At 43.1% G+C, this 17682-nt stretch overlaps 1 protein-coding gene across 1 annotated transcript; it reads left to right on the forward strand.

Moving 5' to 3' along the window:
• Positions 1-1403: 1403 nt before the first annotated feature.
• On the forward strand, positions 1404-16741 carry LOC115179788 (paraspeckle component 1). The gene is made up of 9 exons (XM_029741553.1): positions 1404-1963; positions 2308-2609; positions 2727-2822; positions 3023-3219; positions 4610-4694; positions 4784-4889; positions 12700-12757; positions 15102-15256; positions 15881-16741. Exons 1-9 carry the CDS (start codon positions 1550-1552, stop codon positions 16100-16102), a joined length of 1635 nt encoding a protein of 544 aa, XP_029597413.1. The 5' UTR covers positions 1404-1549; the 3' UTR covers positions 16103-16741.
• The last annotated feature ends 941 nt before the right edge of the window (positions 16742-17682 follow it).

The following is a 17682-nucleotide window of genomic DNA, read 5'->3' on the forward strand; positions in this document are numbered from 1 at the left end:
AGCCTGGCAGTGTGTGTGAGTGTGTTCATGTGACACACACACACATCAGTCAGGTGAAGGTTAGCTGCCAAACTTTTCTCTGTGACCCTTTCCAGGGATCTGGGAAGACTGTCGTTGCTATGCAAACATTAGCACACAGACGATAAATTGGGTGTATCAGGCATCTGCCTGACAACTTTGGTAAAGAGACACCAGATGCTGGGAAACTAGCCCATCACAGAGCTAGATACCTTCAAAGTATTTTGCCACTGAGCTTGTCCAGGTAGAAATGGACCTTTGGCATAGATCTAGGACCAGCTTATCATCACCTTAATAACCATTAAGGGGGAACACAAAACTGACTTAAGATCAATGTCTAGGGGCATCTTAGTGCATCCTACTCTGAGGGAGTCACCCCCCACAGATCACTATGGAGATGAGGGAGGGCCATTCTAATAATGACTGGGCGCCCTTCCTACCTACTGTATGAGTGGCTGAATGGCTTGCGATGTCAAACTAGGGTGTTCCTGAGTCAGACAATAGGAGACAAGAACAACTGGGCCCCACCTTACTTGACAGAAAGGGTACATTCATCTGCAATGAGGATAGAATACCAGCTGTTATAAACAGTAATGACAGCTTATGTCAGCTTATAACCAGTTTATGTGGGCTCTGGTCAACTATGTGGGGAATTGTGTTTTTATTTTACAATCAGCTACCTGTCGTTTTTACACGTTATACAATACATAGGGAATAGGGTGTATTTTACTGTCAGGCATCTGTGTCTGTCTGGTTTCCAGTGGCCCTGGCATCTTTTGTCATCACAATGGGAAAAAATGTGGCTACAGGGCCATTTAGTTGTGTGGAGGTCCGTGAATGCCATCGTTGTCACATGACCAGTCTCAGCCATCGTTGTCACATGACCAGTCTCAGACATCTCGCACAAAGAGACCAACCATCCCTTTTATCATCCCATGAAACCCTTCCCTCCACTTTACCCCCATAGGATGTGTGTGTGTGTGTTTGCATAGACAGAGTGACTGAGTATGAGCTCTGCCCCAGGCCTAAATGGCATTAATGATTATATAAGCAATAAGCATAGTGAGCCTACCAGTACTACTGCCAAGTGGAGTAATACTCCTACTGGCATAGTGTTCCCGCCTTGGGAAGGGAAGCAACATGCTGCTGTTATGAATATTAATCATTTAGATAGTAAAGTGTCAGCGGCAGCACACTGAATCTTCCCATGACATTGACCTTGAACATGTCTGAACATGTTGAACAAAGTGGACACCAACATCAGCATGCCACTGTGCCATGCAAAAACTTCCCGACATCCCAGATCTTGTGAAAGTCTTCGTGCACCACTTAGCGGCCAATGGGAAAACACAGCCACGTTGAATACCTCACGTCACCGGTGCGCGCGCAGTCATCGCCATTTTGAATTACAGCCGCACTTCGCTGGCTGATGACTGTAAGGAGGCACGATTTCTTCGTTTCTGAATATTTCTGCGCATTCAAAGCTATACTTACTGGATACATATTGTGAGGTATTTACTTCGCTCCAAGTATGGCTCACCGAAATCTAAAACAGGTCAACATTCAAAACAACGCACCGTCGCCGAAACCTCAGCAGCAGCAGCAGTACCACCAGCAGCAGCACACAAAGCGCAACATGGACTCTCCAGGCATGGAGCGAAGGCCGAATGTTGCGGATGGGAAAACCCCACCACCAAAGCCGCCGACGGCTGCCAGCGCTGTGGCAGAGGGGGAGGGTGAAGCCGGAGAGTCGCAGGAGATGACGCTGGATATAAAGAGTTTCAGGAGACCCGGGGAGAAAACCTTCACGCAGCGATGTAGGTTGTTCATCGGTAACCTCCCGACAGACCTCACGGAGGATGAGTTCAAAAAGCTGTTTTCCAAGTATGGCGAGGCTAACGAGGTGTTTATCAACCGAGACCGAGGATTCGGCTTCATTCGGCTGGTAAGACTGCGTTTTAGAGTAATCAGTAATATCTAACACCGTGGTGAAGGAAGCTCCTTTTGAATGTTGGACTTTAGGCCGCGTTATTATCGATAGCCATCCGTTTCCCCTAGTTAGCTACTATTTATTACTCAGGCGGATGGGTCTGCCTGACCAGTTGTTAAGCCTACTCCCCCACCTGAAACTATTCATTACTTGATACATTGGGTCCCTTTGAAACATTCTTGACTAGATTTTATGGTAGCACTATCTAGGTGGCAATTCTCATTAATCAATCAAGACTGCATAAAAAACGTTAGAAAGTTTGCTATCAATAGAGCCTAACCTTTGACCTGGTATTCTAGGAAACCAGGACGTTGGCGGAGATTGCCAAGGCAGAGCTGGACGGCACAGTGCTGGGGAACCGACCTATCCGGATCCGCTTCGCCACGCACGGCTCTGCCCTCACGGTGCGGAACCTTTCGCCCGTGGTCTCCAACGAGCTCCTTGAGGAGGCCTTCTCGGAGTTCGGCCCCGTGGAAAGGGCTATTGTTGTGGTGGACGACCGTGGAAGGCCCACGGGGAAGGGCTTCGTGGAGTTTGCCAACAAACCTTCTGCTCGTAAAGCCCTGGATCGCTGTGCTGACGGGGCGCTGCTGCTCACCACGTAAGACAACCAACGACTGCATTTACTTAGTTACCTGGTTTACGAAATAACCCAAACGCGCCAAATCAATTCCAAGTAGTGTGAGTGATAACTCCCATCTCACCGTGTTGTCTCCAGGTCTCCTCGGCCTGCCATAGTGGAACCCACCGAGCAGCTGGATGAAGAGGATGGACTCCCAGAGAAGTTGCTGGTGAAATCTGTACACTACCACAAGTACGTTATACACATGATCTCCTATTGGGAGTTTTACTCTGTACAAGTCTTGACAACAGGAGTTATTTTCATAACCAGTATGAATTTGTTGATTTATTCACTTGCCCATCGGTGTGTGTGTGTGCACCGTTCAACTTTCCTCATAGTCTCCCTGCAGGTCTTAGTCCAGCCACTAACCCCTCTCCTCCCTGTCTCTCCAGGGAGAGGGAGCACCCCCCGCGGTTTGCCCAGCCGGGGACGTTTGAGTTTGAGTACTCGTCCCGCTGGAAGGCCCTGGACGAGATGGAAAAGCAGCAGAGAGACCAGGTTGAGCGCAACATCCGAGAGGCCAAGGAGAAGCTGGAGCAAGAGATGGAGGCCGCCAAGCACGAGCATCAGCTCATGATGATGAGACAAGGTACACACACTCAGAGGAACCTCTCACACACACTGAGGAAGATGCTCACTTCTCAAGGACAAAGTTATCATGCTACCTTCTGTGTTGTGCGCATATTCAACATTAGCAGACATAGCCATAGGCCTACTTCAAGTGTTGTCAGAAACTGTCACGTGTGAATACAAAAAAACATTAATACCAAGCCAACCCCTTTCTCTCAGACCTGATGTAATACCGAGCCAACCCCTTTCTCTCAGACCTGATGTAATACCGAGCCAACCCCTTTCTCTCAGACCTGATGTAATACCAAGCCAACCCCTTTCTCTCAGACCTGATGTAATACCGAGCCAACCCCTTTCTCTCAGACCTGATGTATTACCAAGCCAACCCCTTTCTCTCAGACCTGATGTAATACCAAGCCAACCCCTCCTCTCAGACCTGATGTGATACCAAGCCAACCCCTCCTCTCAGACCTGATGTGATACCAAGCCAACCCCTCCTCTCAGACCTGATGTAATACCAAGCCAAGCCCTTTCTCTCAGACCTGATGTAATACCAAGCCAACCCCTCCTCTTAGACCTGATGTAATACCAAGCCAACCCCTCCTCTCAGACCTGATGTAATACCAAGCCAACCACTTTCTCTCAGACCTGATGTAATACCAAGCTAGCCCCTCCTCTCAGACCTGATGTAATACCAAGCCAACCCCTCCTCTTAGACCTGATGTAATACCAAGCCAACCCCTCCTCTCAGACCTGATGTAATACCAAGCCAACCCCTTTCTCTCAGACCTGATGTAATACCAAGCCAACCCCTCCTCTCAGACCTGATGTAATACCAAGCCAACCACTTTCTCTCAGACCTGATGTAATACCAAGCCAACCACTTTCTCTCAGACCTGATGTAATACCAAGCCAACAACTTTCTCTCAGACCTGATGTAATACCAAGCCAACCCCTCCTCTCAGACCTGATGTAATACCAAGCCAACCCCTCCTCTTAGACCTGATGTAATACCAAGCCAACCCCTCCTCTCAGACCTGATGTAATACCAAGCCAACCCCTTTCTCTCAGACCTGATGTAATACCAAGCCAACCACTCCTCTCAGACCTGATGTAATACCAAGCCAACCACTTTCTCTCAGACCTGATGTAATACCAAGCCAACCACTTTCTCTCAGACCTGATGTAATACCAAGCCAACCACTTTCTCTCAGACCTGATGTAATACCAAGCCAACCCCTCCTCTTAGACCTGATGTAATACCAAGCCAACCCCTCCTCTCAGACCTGATGTAATACCAAGCCAACCACTTTCTCTCAGACCTGATGTAATACCAAGCCAACCCCTCCTATCAGACCTGATGTAATACCAAGCCAACCCATATTTCTCTCTCATCTTCTCTTTCTCAGACTTGATGAGGCGTCAAGAGGAGCTGAGACGTCTGGAGGAGCTTCGCAACCAGGAGCTGCAGAAACGCAAGAATATAGAGATGAGGTACGTGTGTGTACCTCCCACTCTATTTTCTACTCGTCACGAGGAGAGTCAGAAGTGTGTGTGTGTTAAACATTCTCTCCTGTTTGTAGACATGAGGAGAGGCGTAGGCAGGAGGAGGAGATGATGCAGCGCCATCGAGAGCAGGAAGAGATGAGACGCCAACCGGACAGCTTCAAGCCAAACTATGCGGACAACGTGAGTTCACCGGACAGACACGCAAACATGCACACACAAAGGTCAGACCGGTTCAAGCCTAACTTCATGAAGAGTGTGAATACACTTGGAGAACACACACACAGCCAACATAGACCTTCACATCAGTACAGTCAGTATCACTCATTTCTAGGTTTTTGAATACACAAACTATCACACTTTTTTTTTTAAACATTTTCTTCAATTCAGAGAAGCAGTGTTCACACACTTTCATTCACATGATTCTGCTGAGGGTCTGTGTTTTATATGGGGATTTTGAGAACATTCTCAGATATGCTAGGGATTTTTAGGGTCCATCGATCATGTTGGGTGCTGAGAAAAGAGGCCTAACAGTCCTACTGCTCTACGTCACACTGATGATCAAGCATACTAGGGATGGGCACGGTTAATTAAATACCCGGATATCCAACCAAATGTTAGTATTCAATTACTTGAGTGTCATTTTTTAAAGATATTTATTTATTTAGTCCTATTTTAATGATGAAAAAGCTTTGTCTGTATTACGTCATCCTTGTGACATTTTTATCTACAAAGAAATACCAGGACATTTGAAATTCTTAATTGAATTAAACATCAAACCTTTGAATGTAGATTCTATAGCGGTGTGTTGTGCTACTGCTGGGTATTTAGCCCTCCAGGCTGCCCCAACTCGGTGTGCCATTTTCCCCACTTCAAATAGCAATTACAGGCACTCCCTTGACAGAGTTTCCACAATGCCTGACACAGATAAATGCAAAACTCACCAGAAAACCTTTTTTTGTAGCAGAATCAGTTCTATCACGGCGAAAATCAGACTTCTCTTTCGCTGTTGCTGTTAGCCAAACTACCGGAAACGCAGCATCTCCGCTGTTTACCTCTGCCATGTGCATTTTTCCACTATCCGGATATCTGGAAAATATAATTGATGATATTATTTAAATAGTAAAATAATTTTGAATACCCATTCCTAAAGCATCCCAGAATGCTGCCTTTTTCTTTTTAAATAGTGTCCCATATCACTATAGGAGCATGTATTTTCTAGGTAACTACAGATTAACATAGTGTACCTTAGTCCTGTGTGTGAAAGTCCAATTTAAAATGTATTTTGGGTTGGTCTAGTTTAGGGTAGCCTGCTACCTATTTCTTTTGTAAGTAGCATGTCACAATACCAACAGGGCTCTAGGTTTGGTTTTGGTATCTTCCAAAGACTTTAGCTTGAAAGACACAAACCTGATCTGAAATTGACCTCAAGCCGCTATTCATTCTCCTTCTGACGGGACTGATAGGTGTAAGCAGTGCAGCGGTTGCTCAACCTAACCCTCCAATGGGCTTAGGGTAGCAGCTGACGGCCACCATCTTGTTTACACCCATCTGGTTTCTTCAGACCTGCTAAAACCAAATGAGAAAGGCCGAGAGGTTTTCATATTGGTTCATCGTTGTTTTACTGTGGTTTTCAGGGTGTATCTTTCTCACCAAACTGATGTCCAGCAGTAGCAGCCCTTCTAAGCAGTGTATCCACAATATTAGCCTCACAGCTAGCAACATAAAATGCCATGTAGCTGTTATACATTTATCATCAATTCAAATGTCTGCTGTATTTACCTGGGTTTTCAACACCTATTTAACTAAAGTAGTATGGGAGAGGGACACCTGCTAGAACAAAATACTGTTCTATCTCTGCTGAGTTGTCTGAAGTAATTTGGATCCTGTAACCAACAGCTTGGCTGGCTTGTGGGAACGTTAAGAGGGGAGAGGCTAATGATTGACAGACCCTTTCACCACAATGCTCATTTGTCATGCTTGACTGTGTTCCAGATGAGAGTAACTTCACTTCCAGAAAGAGTCCTCAGAATAGTTCTAAGGTTTTCCATGAAGGCAATAGGGTAACTTGAATGTCAATCTGTTAAAATTTTAATGGCATGTCTAGAAATGGCCACTGTGCAAAGGCTGTGTCCTTTGGTATCTTTATCTAATCACTTGACAAAAACACACAGGCAAAGAGTTGAGGAATCTGTCATCAGATTTTTTTTAAAGTGGATTTTAATGTCTTTCATTTCAGGCCTAAGTCTTGGTCCCAATTTTCAGTACTTCAATAGTCTCCCGTCAACTTTTTCATCATTGCAACTCTGTGATCATGGGTTGGGAAACATACTGACATTCTCAGGAAACGTGTTTATCTACCTAGCCCTTAGTGCACTTGTATTACTGCATGCCTGTGGATGTGATGTGTCTTATGATGTTGCTGCATAATAACTTTTCTTCTCTGTTTCTATTGTGTGTTGAGAGGCCGTAGAGAAAGAGGACCGGCTGGAAATATCGTACAAAGCACCCTCTGCTGTTACAGCCAACCTTACACTACTCTTAGCATGAACTCTTGCTCCTATGCAACAGTTACAACTCCTACAGCTTAACCCAAAACAACCCGCACAAGGATGAACATAGATCTACTGTCGTTACCCTTTACCATTAGTCTTGGGGGGATGTTAGACTGGCGGCAGTCTTTAGAACATGCTCGCAAGCCTCACACATTTACGAACAACACGTATACCTAACACACTTTTTGTCTCCCTCCATTTACATTTTAGTAATTTAGCAGACGCTCTCATCCAGAGCGACTTAGTTAGTGCATTCATTGTAAGAAAGCTAGGTGAGACAACCACATATCAGTCATAGTCAGTACATTTTTCCTCAATTAAAGTAGTGATCAGCAAAGTCAGTGCTAGTAGGAAAAGACGAGTGCAAGTTTAAAAAATAATCCCCTAATTTACTGCTCTATCGACCGAGGAATGAAAACCAAAAGGGCTGGTTGAATAGAAGTCCATAAGACAAGGCTGAACTACAACTTAGAAGTCAGAAGTTTCTGGCAATAATAGAACTTTTAAAGATCTATCAATTGGGCACCACTTTGTATTCAATGAGTCATCCAGAGTGCCAAAGTTGTGCTCGTGTAAAACACACAGGATTACAGTATATGTAGGCCTATTATTAGTGGCACTAGCAAAAGTCCTCACTTTAAATATTGTTTAAAAAACGGACTTATAGTTATTATTATTTAGCACGCTACTCCTATCACACTGTTTCAGATAGAAATACCATTCAAACTTTAAAATGTGTAGACTGGTCTGGATTAAGTTGCTTGCATACAGCTTTTTCCATAGCATATATGCCCATTAAAAAATAAAATAATAATTACCCCCTTTTCTCCCCAATTTCGATCTTGTCTCATCGCTGCAACTCCCCAATGGTCTCTGGAGGTGAAGGTTGAGTCATGCGTCCTCTGAAACATTACCTACTGTAAGTCGCTCTGGATAAGAGCGTCTGCTAAATGACTAAAATGTAAATGTAATTACCTGCCAAACCGCGCTTCTTAACACCCGGAAGCCAGGCTCACCAATGTGTTGGAGGAAACACCGTTCACCTGACGACCAAGGTCAGCCTGCAGGCCCCCGGCCCACCACAAGGAGTCGCTAGAGCGCGATGAGCCAAATGAAGCTCCCCCTGTCAAACACTCCCCCTAACCCGGACGATGCTGGGCCAATTGTGCGCCGCCCTATGGGATTCCCGATCATGGCCGGTTATGTGATACAGCCCGGGATCGAACCCGGGTCTGTAGTGACACCTCTAGCACTACGATGTAGTGCCTTAGACCGCTGCGCCACTCGGGAGGCCCTGCATATATACTTTCTAAATTATTTAACTTTTTGTCCTGCTTAAAAAACTTTGTATAACAATGTGACTTTTTACACAAGCTACTTTGACCACTTTCCCAACAATTTAGACAAAACTTAGAGGACATGAAATATTCAAATCAAATGTATTTATATAGCCCTTCTTACATCAGCTGATATCTCAAAGTGCTCTACAGAAACCCAGCCTAAAACCCCAAACAGCAAGCAATGCAGGTGTAGAAGCATGGTGGCTAGGAAAAACTCCCTAGAAAGGCCAAAACCTAGGAAGAAAGCTAGAGAGGAACCAGGCTATGAGGGGTGGCCAGTCCTCTTCTGGCTGTGCCGGGTGGAGATTATAACAGAACATGGCCAAGATGTTCAAATGTTCATAAATGACCAGCATGGTCAAATAATAATAATCACAGTAGTTGTCGAGGGTGCAACAAGTCAGCAACTCAAGAGTAAATGTCAGTTGGCTTTTCATAGCCGATCATTGAGAGTATCTCTACCGCTCCTGCTGTCTCTAGAGAGTTGAAAACAGCAGGTCTGGGACAGGTAGCACGTCCGGCGAACAGGTCAGGGTTCCATAGCCGCAGGCAGAACAGTTGAAACTGGAGCAGCAGCACGGCCAGGTGGACTGGGGACAGCAAGGAGTCATCATGTCAGGTAGTCCTGAGGCATGGTCCTAGGGCTCAGGTCCTCCGAGAGAGAGAGAGAGAAAGAAAGGGAGAATTAGAGGGAGCATACTTAAATTCACACAGGACACCGGATAAGACAGGAGAAATACTCCAGATATAACAGACTGAACCCAGCCCCCCGACACAAACTACTACAGCATAAATACTGGAGGCTGAGACAGGAGGGGTCAGGAGACACTGTGGCCCCATCCGATGATACCCCCGGACAGGGCCAAACTGGCAGGATCTAACCCCACCCACTTTGCCAAAGCACAGCCCCCACACCACTAGAGGGATAGCTTCAACCACCAACTTACCATCCTGAGACAAGGCCGAGTATAGCCCACAAAGATCTCCGCCACGGCACAACCAAAGGTGGGGCGCCAACCCAGACAGGAAGACCACGTCAGTGACTCAACCCACTCAAGTGACGCACCCCTCCTAGGGACGGCATGGAAGAGCACCAGTGAGCCAGTGACTCAGCCCCTGTAATAGGGTTAGAGGCAAGGAATCCCAGTGGAGAGAGGGGAACCGGCCAGGCAGAGACAGCAGGGGCGGTTCGTTGCTCCAGAGCTTTTCCGTTCACCTTCACACTCCTGGGCCAGACTACACTCAATCATATGACCTACAGAAGAGATGAGTCTTCAGTAAAGACTTCAAGGTTGAGACAGAGTCTGCGTCTCTCACATGGGTAGGCAGACATTCCATAAAAATTGAGCTCTATAGGAGAAAGCCCTGCCTCCAGCTGTTTGCTTAGAAATTCTAGGGACAATTAGGAGGCCTGCGTCTTGTGACCGTAGTGTAGGTATGTACGGCAGGACCAAATCGGAAAGATGGGTAGGAGCAAGCCCATGTAATGCTTTGTAGGTTAGCAGTAAAACCTTGAAATCAGCCCTTGCCTTAACAGGAAGCCAGTGTATTGGTCTTCTCTGCTATTCAAATCTGAAATCGGGAACGGAATTATCTTCTAACAATCAAACTATACAGCTGTTTTAGGAACCGCATCAACTACTATCTCTTCACTTTTACTAACTTTTGGCGACTTTCATAAAAACTTAGTGTATGAAATCTTTAGTCTGCTTTTCAAATCTGAAATCAGAACAGTATCAAATTATAACACTTACTCTAGCTAAGCCATGGTCTACCTATCTAAAACAGTCACTACTGCAACGTAGACTACTGCTACTAGTACTTCTGGGCTACTTACTACTACCTAGTCTCCCACTGAAGCCTTCTATTCACTATTTATAAATCAGTCACACCCTCTACTACACCAGACTCACATTTTCAACACTAACAAACTTCTACCACTAGGTGTAACATATTCATCACCCCTAATTATAGCCTAAAACGTTTCTAATTCCTTATGAGTAAAAGTTTTGTAGTCTGAGTGTATTTACTGTATTTGTGATGAAATATGTGATCAAACTCCCCCACACGCCAAAGTAATAAGGTTTTTATAGTTGTCTATCATAGTATGGGCTTATCAGACCAGATATTTTAACATTTAACTTTGGCTATAATTTTTCACTTCACTTAAGTAAAATGTTTTACATTTCTTCAACTACTACAAAAATACTTTCAAAGACCTAAAGCAAGTCCCACAATTTTTTGTTAATTGATAATTACCTTCTAGTTACTTTTTAAGATAAAAAATTTAATAAAAATCTTTAGTTGTAGTGTATACTGTACTTTAGAGAGTATCCATAAACATTTGTGCGGAAATTGTTCCAGGCAAAATACCTATATCAGATATTCTGATCAATACTCAAGATTTAATTACAACAAATACTGTACATTTTGTTTCTCGTTTAACAGTTGTCGTTCTTTTTCTTTTAAAGTTTCTTGCATTTAATTAACTCAACATTATAGATGACAAACTTTTGTAATACTGTCACGTGTCATGTTAATTAACATGACATTTTAATGTCCCATACTGCACTTACCTCTGTACTCAACAGAGACGAGAGAATGTGTGTGAGAATTTGTTGCCGTGTGTGTTTGTCTGTGATGAGAATTTGTTTCTCTGTGTGTGTGTGTGTGTGTGTGTGTGTGTGTGTGTGTGTGTGTGTGTGTGTGTGTGTGTGTGTGTGTGTGTGTGTGTGTACTTAAACTACTTCATGTGCTTGTCTTGAGGGAGTGTTGTGTGCAAGCATGTGTGATGGAAGTGTTCGATCTTCAATGTGGAACATTTGCATTATATTCCAGGTAAGTATATTCAGGTGGAGCTGTAACTATATAACTAGAACACAATTTGTCCCACAAAAGATGAGTGAATGCAACTGGTGAAGGATTTTCACTGTCCATCCCTCATTAACTATTTAAATGTAACGATTTGAAATATAGTATATTAATATGGAATATATAATATATGTACTATTTACCCATGTTTACTTTGTTTTAGCTGGCCAGTTTAAAATTCACAGGAAACTCCCAATTTTACAACATATCTTAAGACATTTTGGACTAGGAGGTGTATTCTGTGGTTCTGTAATGTTTAGAATGTTGCTGGTAGAAATGCAATGTGTAGAGCTGACACTGTTCCCTATTACATGTTACAGAGCATGTCTGTTCTAAACAATGCTTTTCTATCTGTAACTCTTCTGACTTGGACAATATAACGTAGCACACAGGACTATACTGTATGTGTATCATAATTGTATGATGGTGTGAGTGAGCGAGTTGGGAGGATGTTGAGTGTACTTGCATATTATTTGTGTCTGTGTGAGTGTGTGGGTGGGTTGAGTTGAGTGATAATGTTGTGTTTTTACAGGTGTGTGAGAGAGAGAGCAAGTGGAGGCATGTTTATTGCATGTCCTTTATGATACGATATTTTATGTGAGTGTGAGAGGGGAGGTCAGTGTTGATAATGTGTGTGCTTTGTACAGCTTCATTTGTGGGTTTTGTGTAGAGTACATATATATTTGTGTACTAATGTTTACGTTGTCTAAACATCAATGTGTGGAGGGGATTTGGGGATTTATCTACTTTCTTCTCAATCTTTTCTCTTGCATATTTATCAGTAACCCTTATTTCTCTATTAGGCTGAAATTACCACAACAAGGTCACGTCAGTGTTTGATCAACTTTGGACTAAATCCATGTTATATTTTGGCTTGTCCCATATTAAGTTATATACTCATCACATACAGACCAAAATGGACCTTGAGAATCCATACTGGACACATAAATAACTTGTTAAGCAAACCTAGGAACTCAGATGTTAATTCCGTATGTACTCCTCTCTCACTAAATTCTTACATATCCAATACAGTATCATTCCACACACAGCTTTTGTAACTCCTCCTTCAGGACTTTTTCTATCAGCGTTGGGAGAACATTATTAACCTTATTCCCTGCCTGTTGCTTATATATCTGTGTGAGGAATCATCCTACACATGTCCTAATGGTCCTAGTAGTTATTGTCCACAAGGTTTACGGGTGCACCACTCTTCTTCACTTCTTCCAGAGAGAACAGGAAATGAGAATGGGTGAACTGGGCCCTCGTGGAGCCATTAATATGGGAGGTAGGGTCATAACGATGACTCAGCACTGACTGGTCCATAAACTACCCCCTCCCCCTTTCGGTGTCTACAGATCTAAAGGAACTGGGAAGGTGTTGGCCATATGGCTAGGTTTGTGAAATTCTGGTAACTTTCTCAATTCCCAGGGACTGGGATTCCTGGGAATTTGGGGAAAGTTACTGGAGTTTTGCCACCCTAGCCATAAGGCAGAAGTTCCCCCTAAGCCCATTGGAAGGCTAGGTGGAGCCACCGCCATATTAGGTGCACCTGGCTAGTTCCTTCAGGTCGGCAGACATTAAAGGCCTAGGAGCAGGGCTAGGGATATATTGTGAGGCTCTGAACGGGATGGGCTGTGTGAGGCTCATGGTGGCTCCTTCACCACTTCATGAATGTAACCCGGGGCTGCACATCACCTACATACTGTGTACTGAAGTACTAATACTACTGGGGGAAATATGCTCATGTGGCGTAGTCTGAGAACATGCTAATTATGTTTTTGTGTCATTGATTAGATATGTGAGTGAGAGTGACTAGGGTGTAAGTGTGTTTTGGGGGATTGTGAGACTGAAATAATCGTGGAAGGGTTAAAGTTATCCATCACTGCAAAGGATTTCCGTCATGGAATTCTTTTGAGATTTGTTTTATTAATTTTTTATGACTATATGGTGTAACTCAGTTTTAATTTTCAGTCATGGGATTTCTTTTGTTTTTACCCCTGATTTGTGTGTGGAGAAACTGAGTACATGAATTCGTAGAAAGTCATGTCTACCTTTTTTTAGTGTGAATTTTCCATGACTTCACTGCTATGAGCTTTTGATTATCAGGTCATTTGTTATTTAGTCAACTGGTTGAAGGAAACCATTGTTTTCTTTAGTCCGTAATGTTTTATGTAACTTCACTTTTGCTCTTTCTACAGACCTACTTATTTATCGTGCCACACATGTGGAAGGTTACCTGATTCGAACAATAGATGAGGCCCAAACCGAACCTACATTTCTAGCATGAGGGTTTTTAGCAAACATTTTGTATCAGCAGTAGCCACCAATCCCAACACTTGGTAAACGTTCTTATCTACAAGCTTAGAATAAACCTATCCCTTTGTTAGTATTTACATTTTATGTGTGTGTATGTTTACTACTTACAAACATAATGGCGTGCGTTGTTCAATGAGATGGTGGATTATTCATTTTTGGGGGGGGGGGGGCAAAAAAGTATCATTTCTGTGTACATATACCATCTAGGAAAAGTTGATCATCTTCATTTCTAGCAGTGTGTGTGGGTGGGTGGGGTCAATTCATAACTAATACAGCTCTGTCTCATTTAGGACCTAGAAAGCATAACGAACTCTTTACTTGTGTTTCCATTAGTAGTTGATGCAACATTTTCTGTCTTTTTTAATTTTTTTAAATTGTCTTTTTTATTAAATGACTTGTCATCCTACTGATGCTTTTACAGTGTTCTCAAAGACCTGTATCGTATGGCTGTGAATGGGATTTGGGTCCGGGGTTGAGTATCTGGCAATGGTGATGTGCAGTCACGGTTTTTAACCTGGAAGCAGAACTGGGTGATGGCGTTCTTTTGCCTGAAATCGGAAATTCATCCAGACTGAGGGCCTCTCACAGCTTGTCCCACATTGCTATTTTACTGTAATGGAAGTCTTACTCTGTTGATTGAATGGTATGATACACTGCTCCTGTTCCCAATGACATGTAGCTTGTCTGTTGTAGGCATCTATCTGCTAACGTTGGATTTTGGTTGTTCCGCTTATATATTAATACAACTTGGTCAATTTTAAGGCATAGCCTAATGATTACAGGTGCTGTAGACTGTTAACCTGCCATATGAAATCATCAACAAATGATGTACGTTTTTAAAACAGTATTTTTATATATATATACACTAAACAAAAAATAAATGTAACATGCAACAATTTCAAATATTTAACTGAGTTACAGTTCATAGAAGGAAATCAGTCAATTAAAAAATGAATTAGGCCCCCAGCTCATGTAACATGGGACCAACATTTTACATGTTGCGTTTATATTTCTGTTCAGTGTATATATTGATATGGATATCTCACCACAGACAAACAAAATTTGATATGTTTTCAATTGTGTACCACCGGGCTCAATATTTTGACTTATTTTTCCCTATCAAACTAGAAAACGAAACATTTGACACCTACATAATTGGCACTGCTTGTGTGACCAACAACCAACGTTAGCTAGCTCTGTCAGCCCTGAGAGATTTTTACACCACTCTACAACAACAAACAGTACACACGGGGTGTGATGGGTGGGGTTTACTTCCAGTGTGACCAAACGGTGCTACGTTGTTTTGCGTGTAGATGGGTTTAACCCCGCCTCTGTTGCCGGGGCCAGTGTAAACCAGGGACCCCCTCAAATGATGGGCATAGGCATGAGCGGAAGGGCCGGAGCCATGGGCCCCGAAGGAACTCCAAACATGGGCGCACCAAACATGATGCCAGACAATGGAGCCATGGTAATGTATGCGCTAAGATGGGCGCTTACTCTCAACTTCTTTTCAATTTCTCAATAACGCGCTCTTCTTAACCTGCTCAACCCTTGGTACTGAATAGAAACTGCAGTGTATTGTTTTCAGGTTTTAATCAGTGGTGAGAGGAGATGCCAGAGGCTATTTAGATGCTGCTTATGGACATTACATTCCAAGGTGTTTTGCCAGTGACTTTGATTTTAATAGTTTATGGTACAGATATCTCGTCCAGCTGATCTTTTCTGGCATCTTTTCCCTTACCATTGCGAAATCTTTAATCATGATATCATAGTATCTCGTGGTGGTGATTAGCAAATTGAGGTTAATAATATTTACTCCCCTGACTTCACTGTTCACATCATGAGGTCAGTGTGGGTTAGGAAAGGGATTCTCATAGCTTATATCAGCTCTGCACCCATAACTAATGGACTGATTCCTCTCTCCCTCTTCTGACTCTTCCCGGAACTCCTCTGCTTGCCTACTTTGACGTTCGGAACGCCTTCTCATTGCCTCGCCAAAACGAACATTGTTATTGAATATCCCTCCCATCTGATTCTTCTGCATCTGGACTGCTCATAATACCTCCACCAACCCTATCCCTTTATACTGTAGCTGCGCAACGATAGGTTCCCCCAGGGGGCTCCTAATCAGATTGGTTCGTCCCCCATGAGTGGCCGTCCAGGTGTCGAGTCCCCTCAGCAGCAACAGGTAGTGGGGGCAGGGCTTATGGGGGCAGGGCCTGGGCCTGCAGTGGGGGGGCCAGCAAGCATCGGGAGGGGAATCCCTGTTGTGGGAAACTATGAAGGGCCTAACAACAAACGTCGCAGATACTGATTGTGTTATTATGTTTATTTTTTCAACGGTGTACCCCAAGGCTCAATATTTGGATCTCTTGCTTTTCCTTTCTCATTATGTAAAATAACTGATTTATTTTCTCTTCAAATGTTTTTTTTTTGTTGTTTGTTTTTTTGGGCTGATTATTTCCCTCAGCTTTTTCATGTGTCCCAAATGTTGATTGAGGGGGGAAAATTTTCTTTTTTTATATCAAAAGCCAGGCCCAATGTTGATGCAAAAACACAAATCTTCAATGTTGGCCGCCAAAGGCCAATATCAGCTGCGATGTATCTTGAAGTCAGGTCTGTAGGTAAGGTTTAGGCCAATATTAACTGTGATGTATCTTGATGTAGGCAGGTCTGTAGATGGCTTATAAACTTCTGTATGATGTCGTTTCTTGCTTTTTGCTATCGGTATCCTATCCTCCTGTTTTTGTTGTTTTCAGTAGTTCCTAGTAACAATAAGTGAAGACCTGCATTGCCTCTGCAATGGTTAGCTTGCTTTGATTTCCTCCCATCCATGGAATGTATTTCAGGTACAGTGCATCCTGTAGTAGTTGTTTGGCTAACTGCAATAAAACTGTGAAATGCCATTTTGTGAATACTAAGTTGATTGAAGTAAAAAAAAAAAAAAGACCTATTTTGTAGCCTCTGTCTTGCCTTTTTAGATATTTTGGGATTTTCTTACCTTCATCCTTGTTTCAAGTATTGTGAACTCAAATGAATCTCTTAATTTTTCAGAGCAGAGCCAAAATGTCTGTAAAACATGCACAGCACTGTGTTGTCACCCAGAGTCACATTTGTTTATTTGCAAGCTATAGCACACAATATTTTAAAGGACCATAGAGTTTAGTCTGCTTCATGTTTTCTTTTTTGCCAAGGAAAATCTGATATCGTAGTATCGCGATACTGGTATCGGGACATCACTATTGGGTGTAATTGATCCTCAACCAGGCAAAATACCTATATTGGATATTCTGATCAATACACCAGAGTTTAATTTGAACCAATAGGCTACTCTACATTTTGTTAGTCCTTTCTCATTCTTTTTCCGTATATTTAAAATTTCTTGCATTTTAATTAACTCAACATTACAGACAAACTTTTGTAATATTGTCATGTGTTATGTTAATTAACATGACATTTGAATATCCCATACTCGTGCATTTACCTCTGTACTCGAGCGAGAGAATTTGTGTTGCCGTGTGTGTAGTAACATAGTAAAATCATGTGCTTGTCTTGAGTGAGTGTTGTGTGCAAGCATGTGTGATGAAAGTGTTTGTGATCTTCAATGTGTAACATTTGCATTATATTCCAGGTAAGTATTTTCAGGTGGAGCTGTAACTACACTACATGACAGTATGTGGACACCTTCTCATCGAACATCTCATTCCAAAATCATGGGCATTAATATGGAGTTGGTCCCCTCTGTGCTGCTATAACAGCTTCTTAGAAGGCTTTCCACTAGATGTTGAAACATTGCTGCGGGGACTTGCATCCATTCAGCCACGAGCATTAGTGAGGTTGGGCACTGATGTTGGTCGACTAGGCCTGGCTCGCAGTCGGCGTTCCAATTCATCC

Source organism: Salmo trutta, chromosome 39 (assembly GCF_901001165.1).
Source record: "Salmo trutta chromosome 39, fSalTru1.1, whole genome shotgun sequence".
In the NCBI taxonomy this organism is placed as follows: Eukaryota; Metazoa; Chordata; class Actinopteri; order Salmoniformes; family Salmonidae; genus Salmo; species Salmo trutta.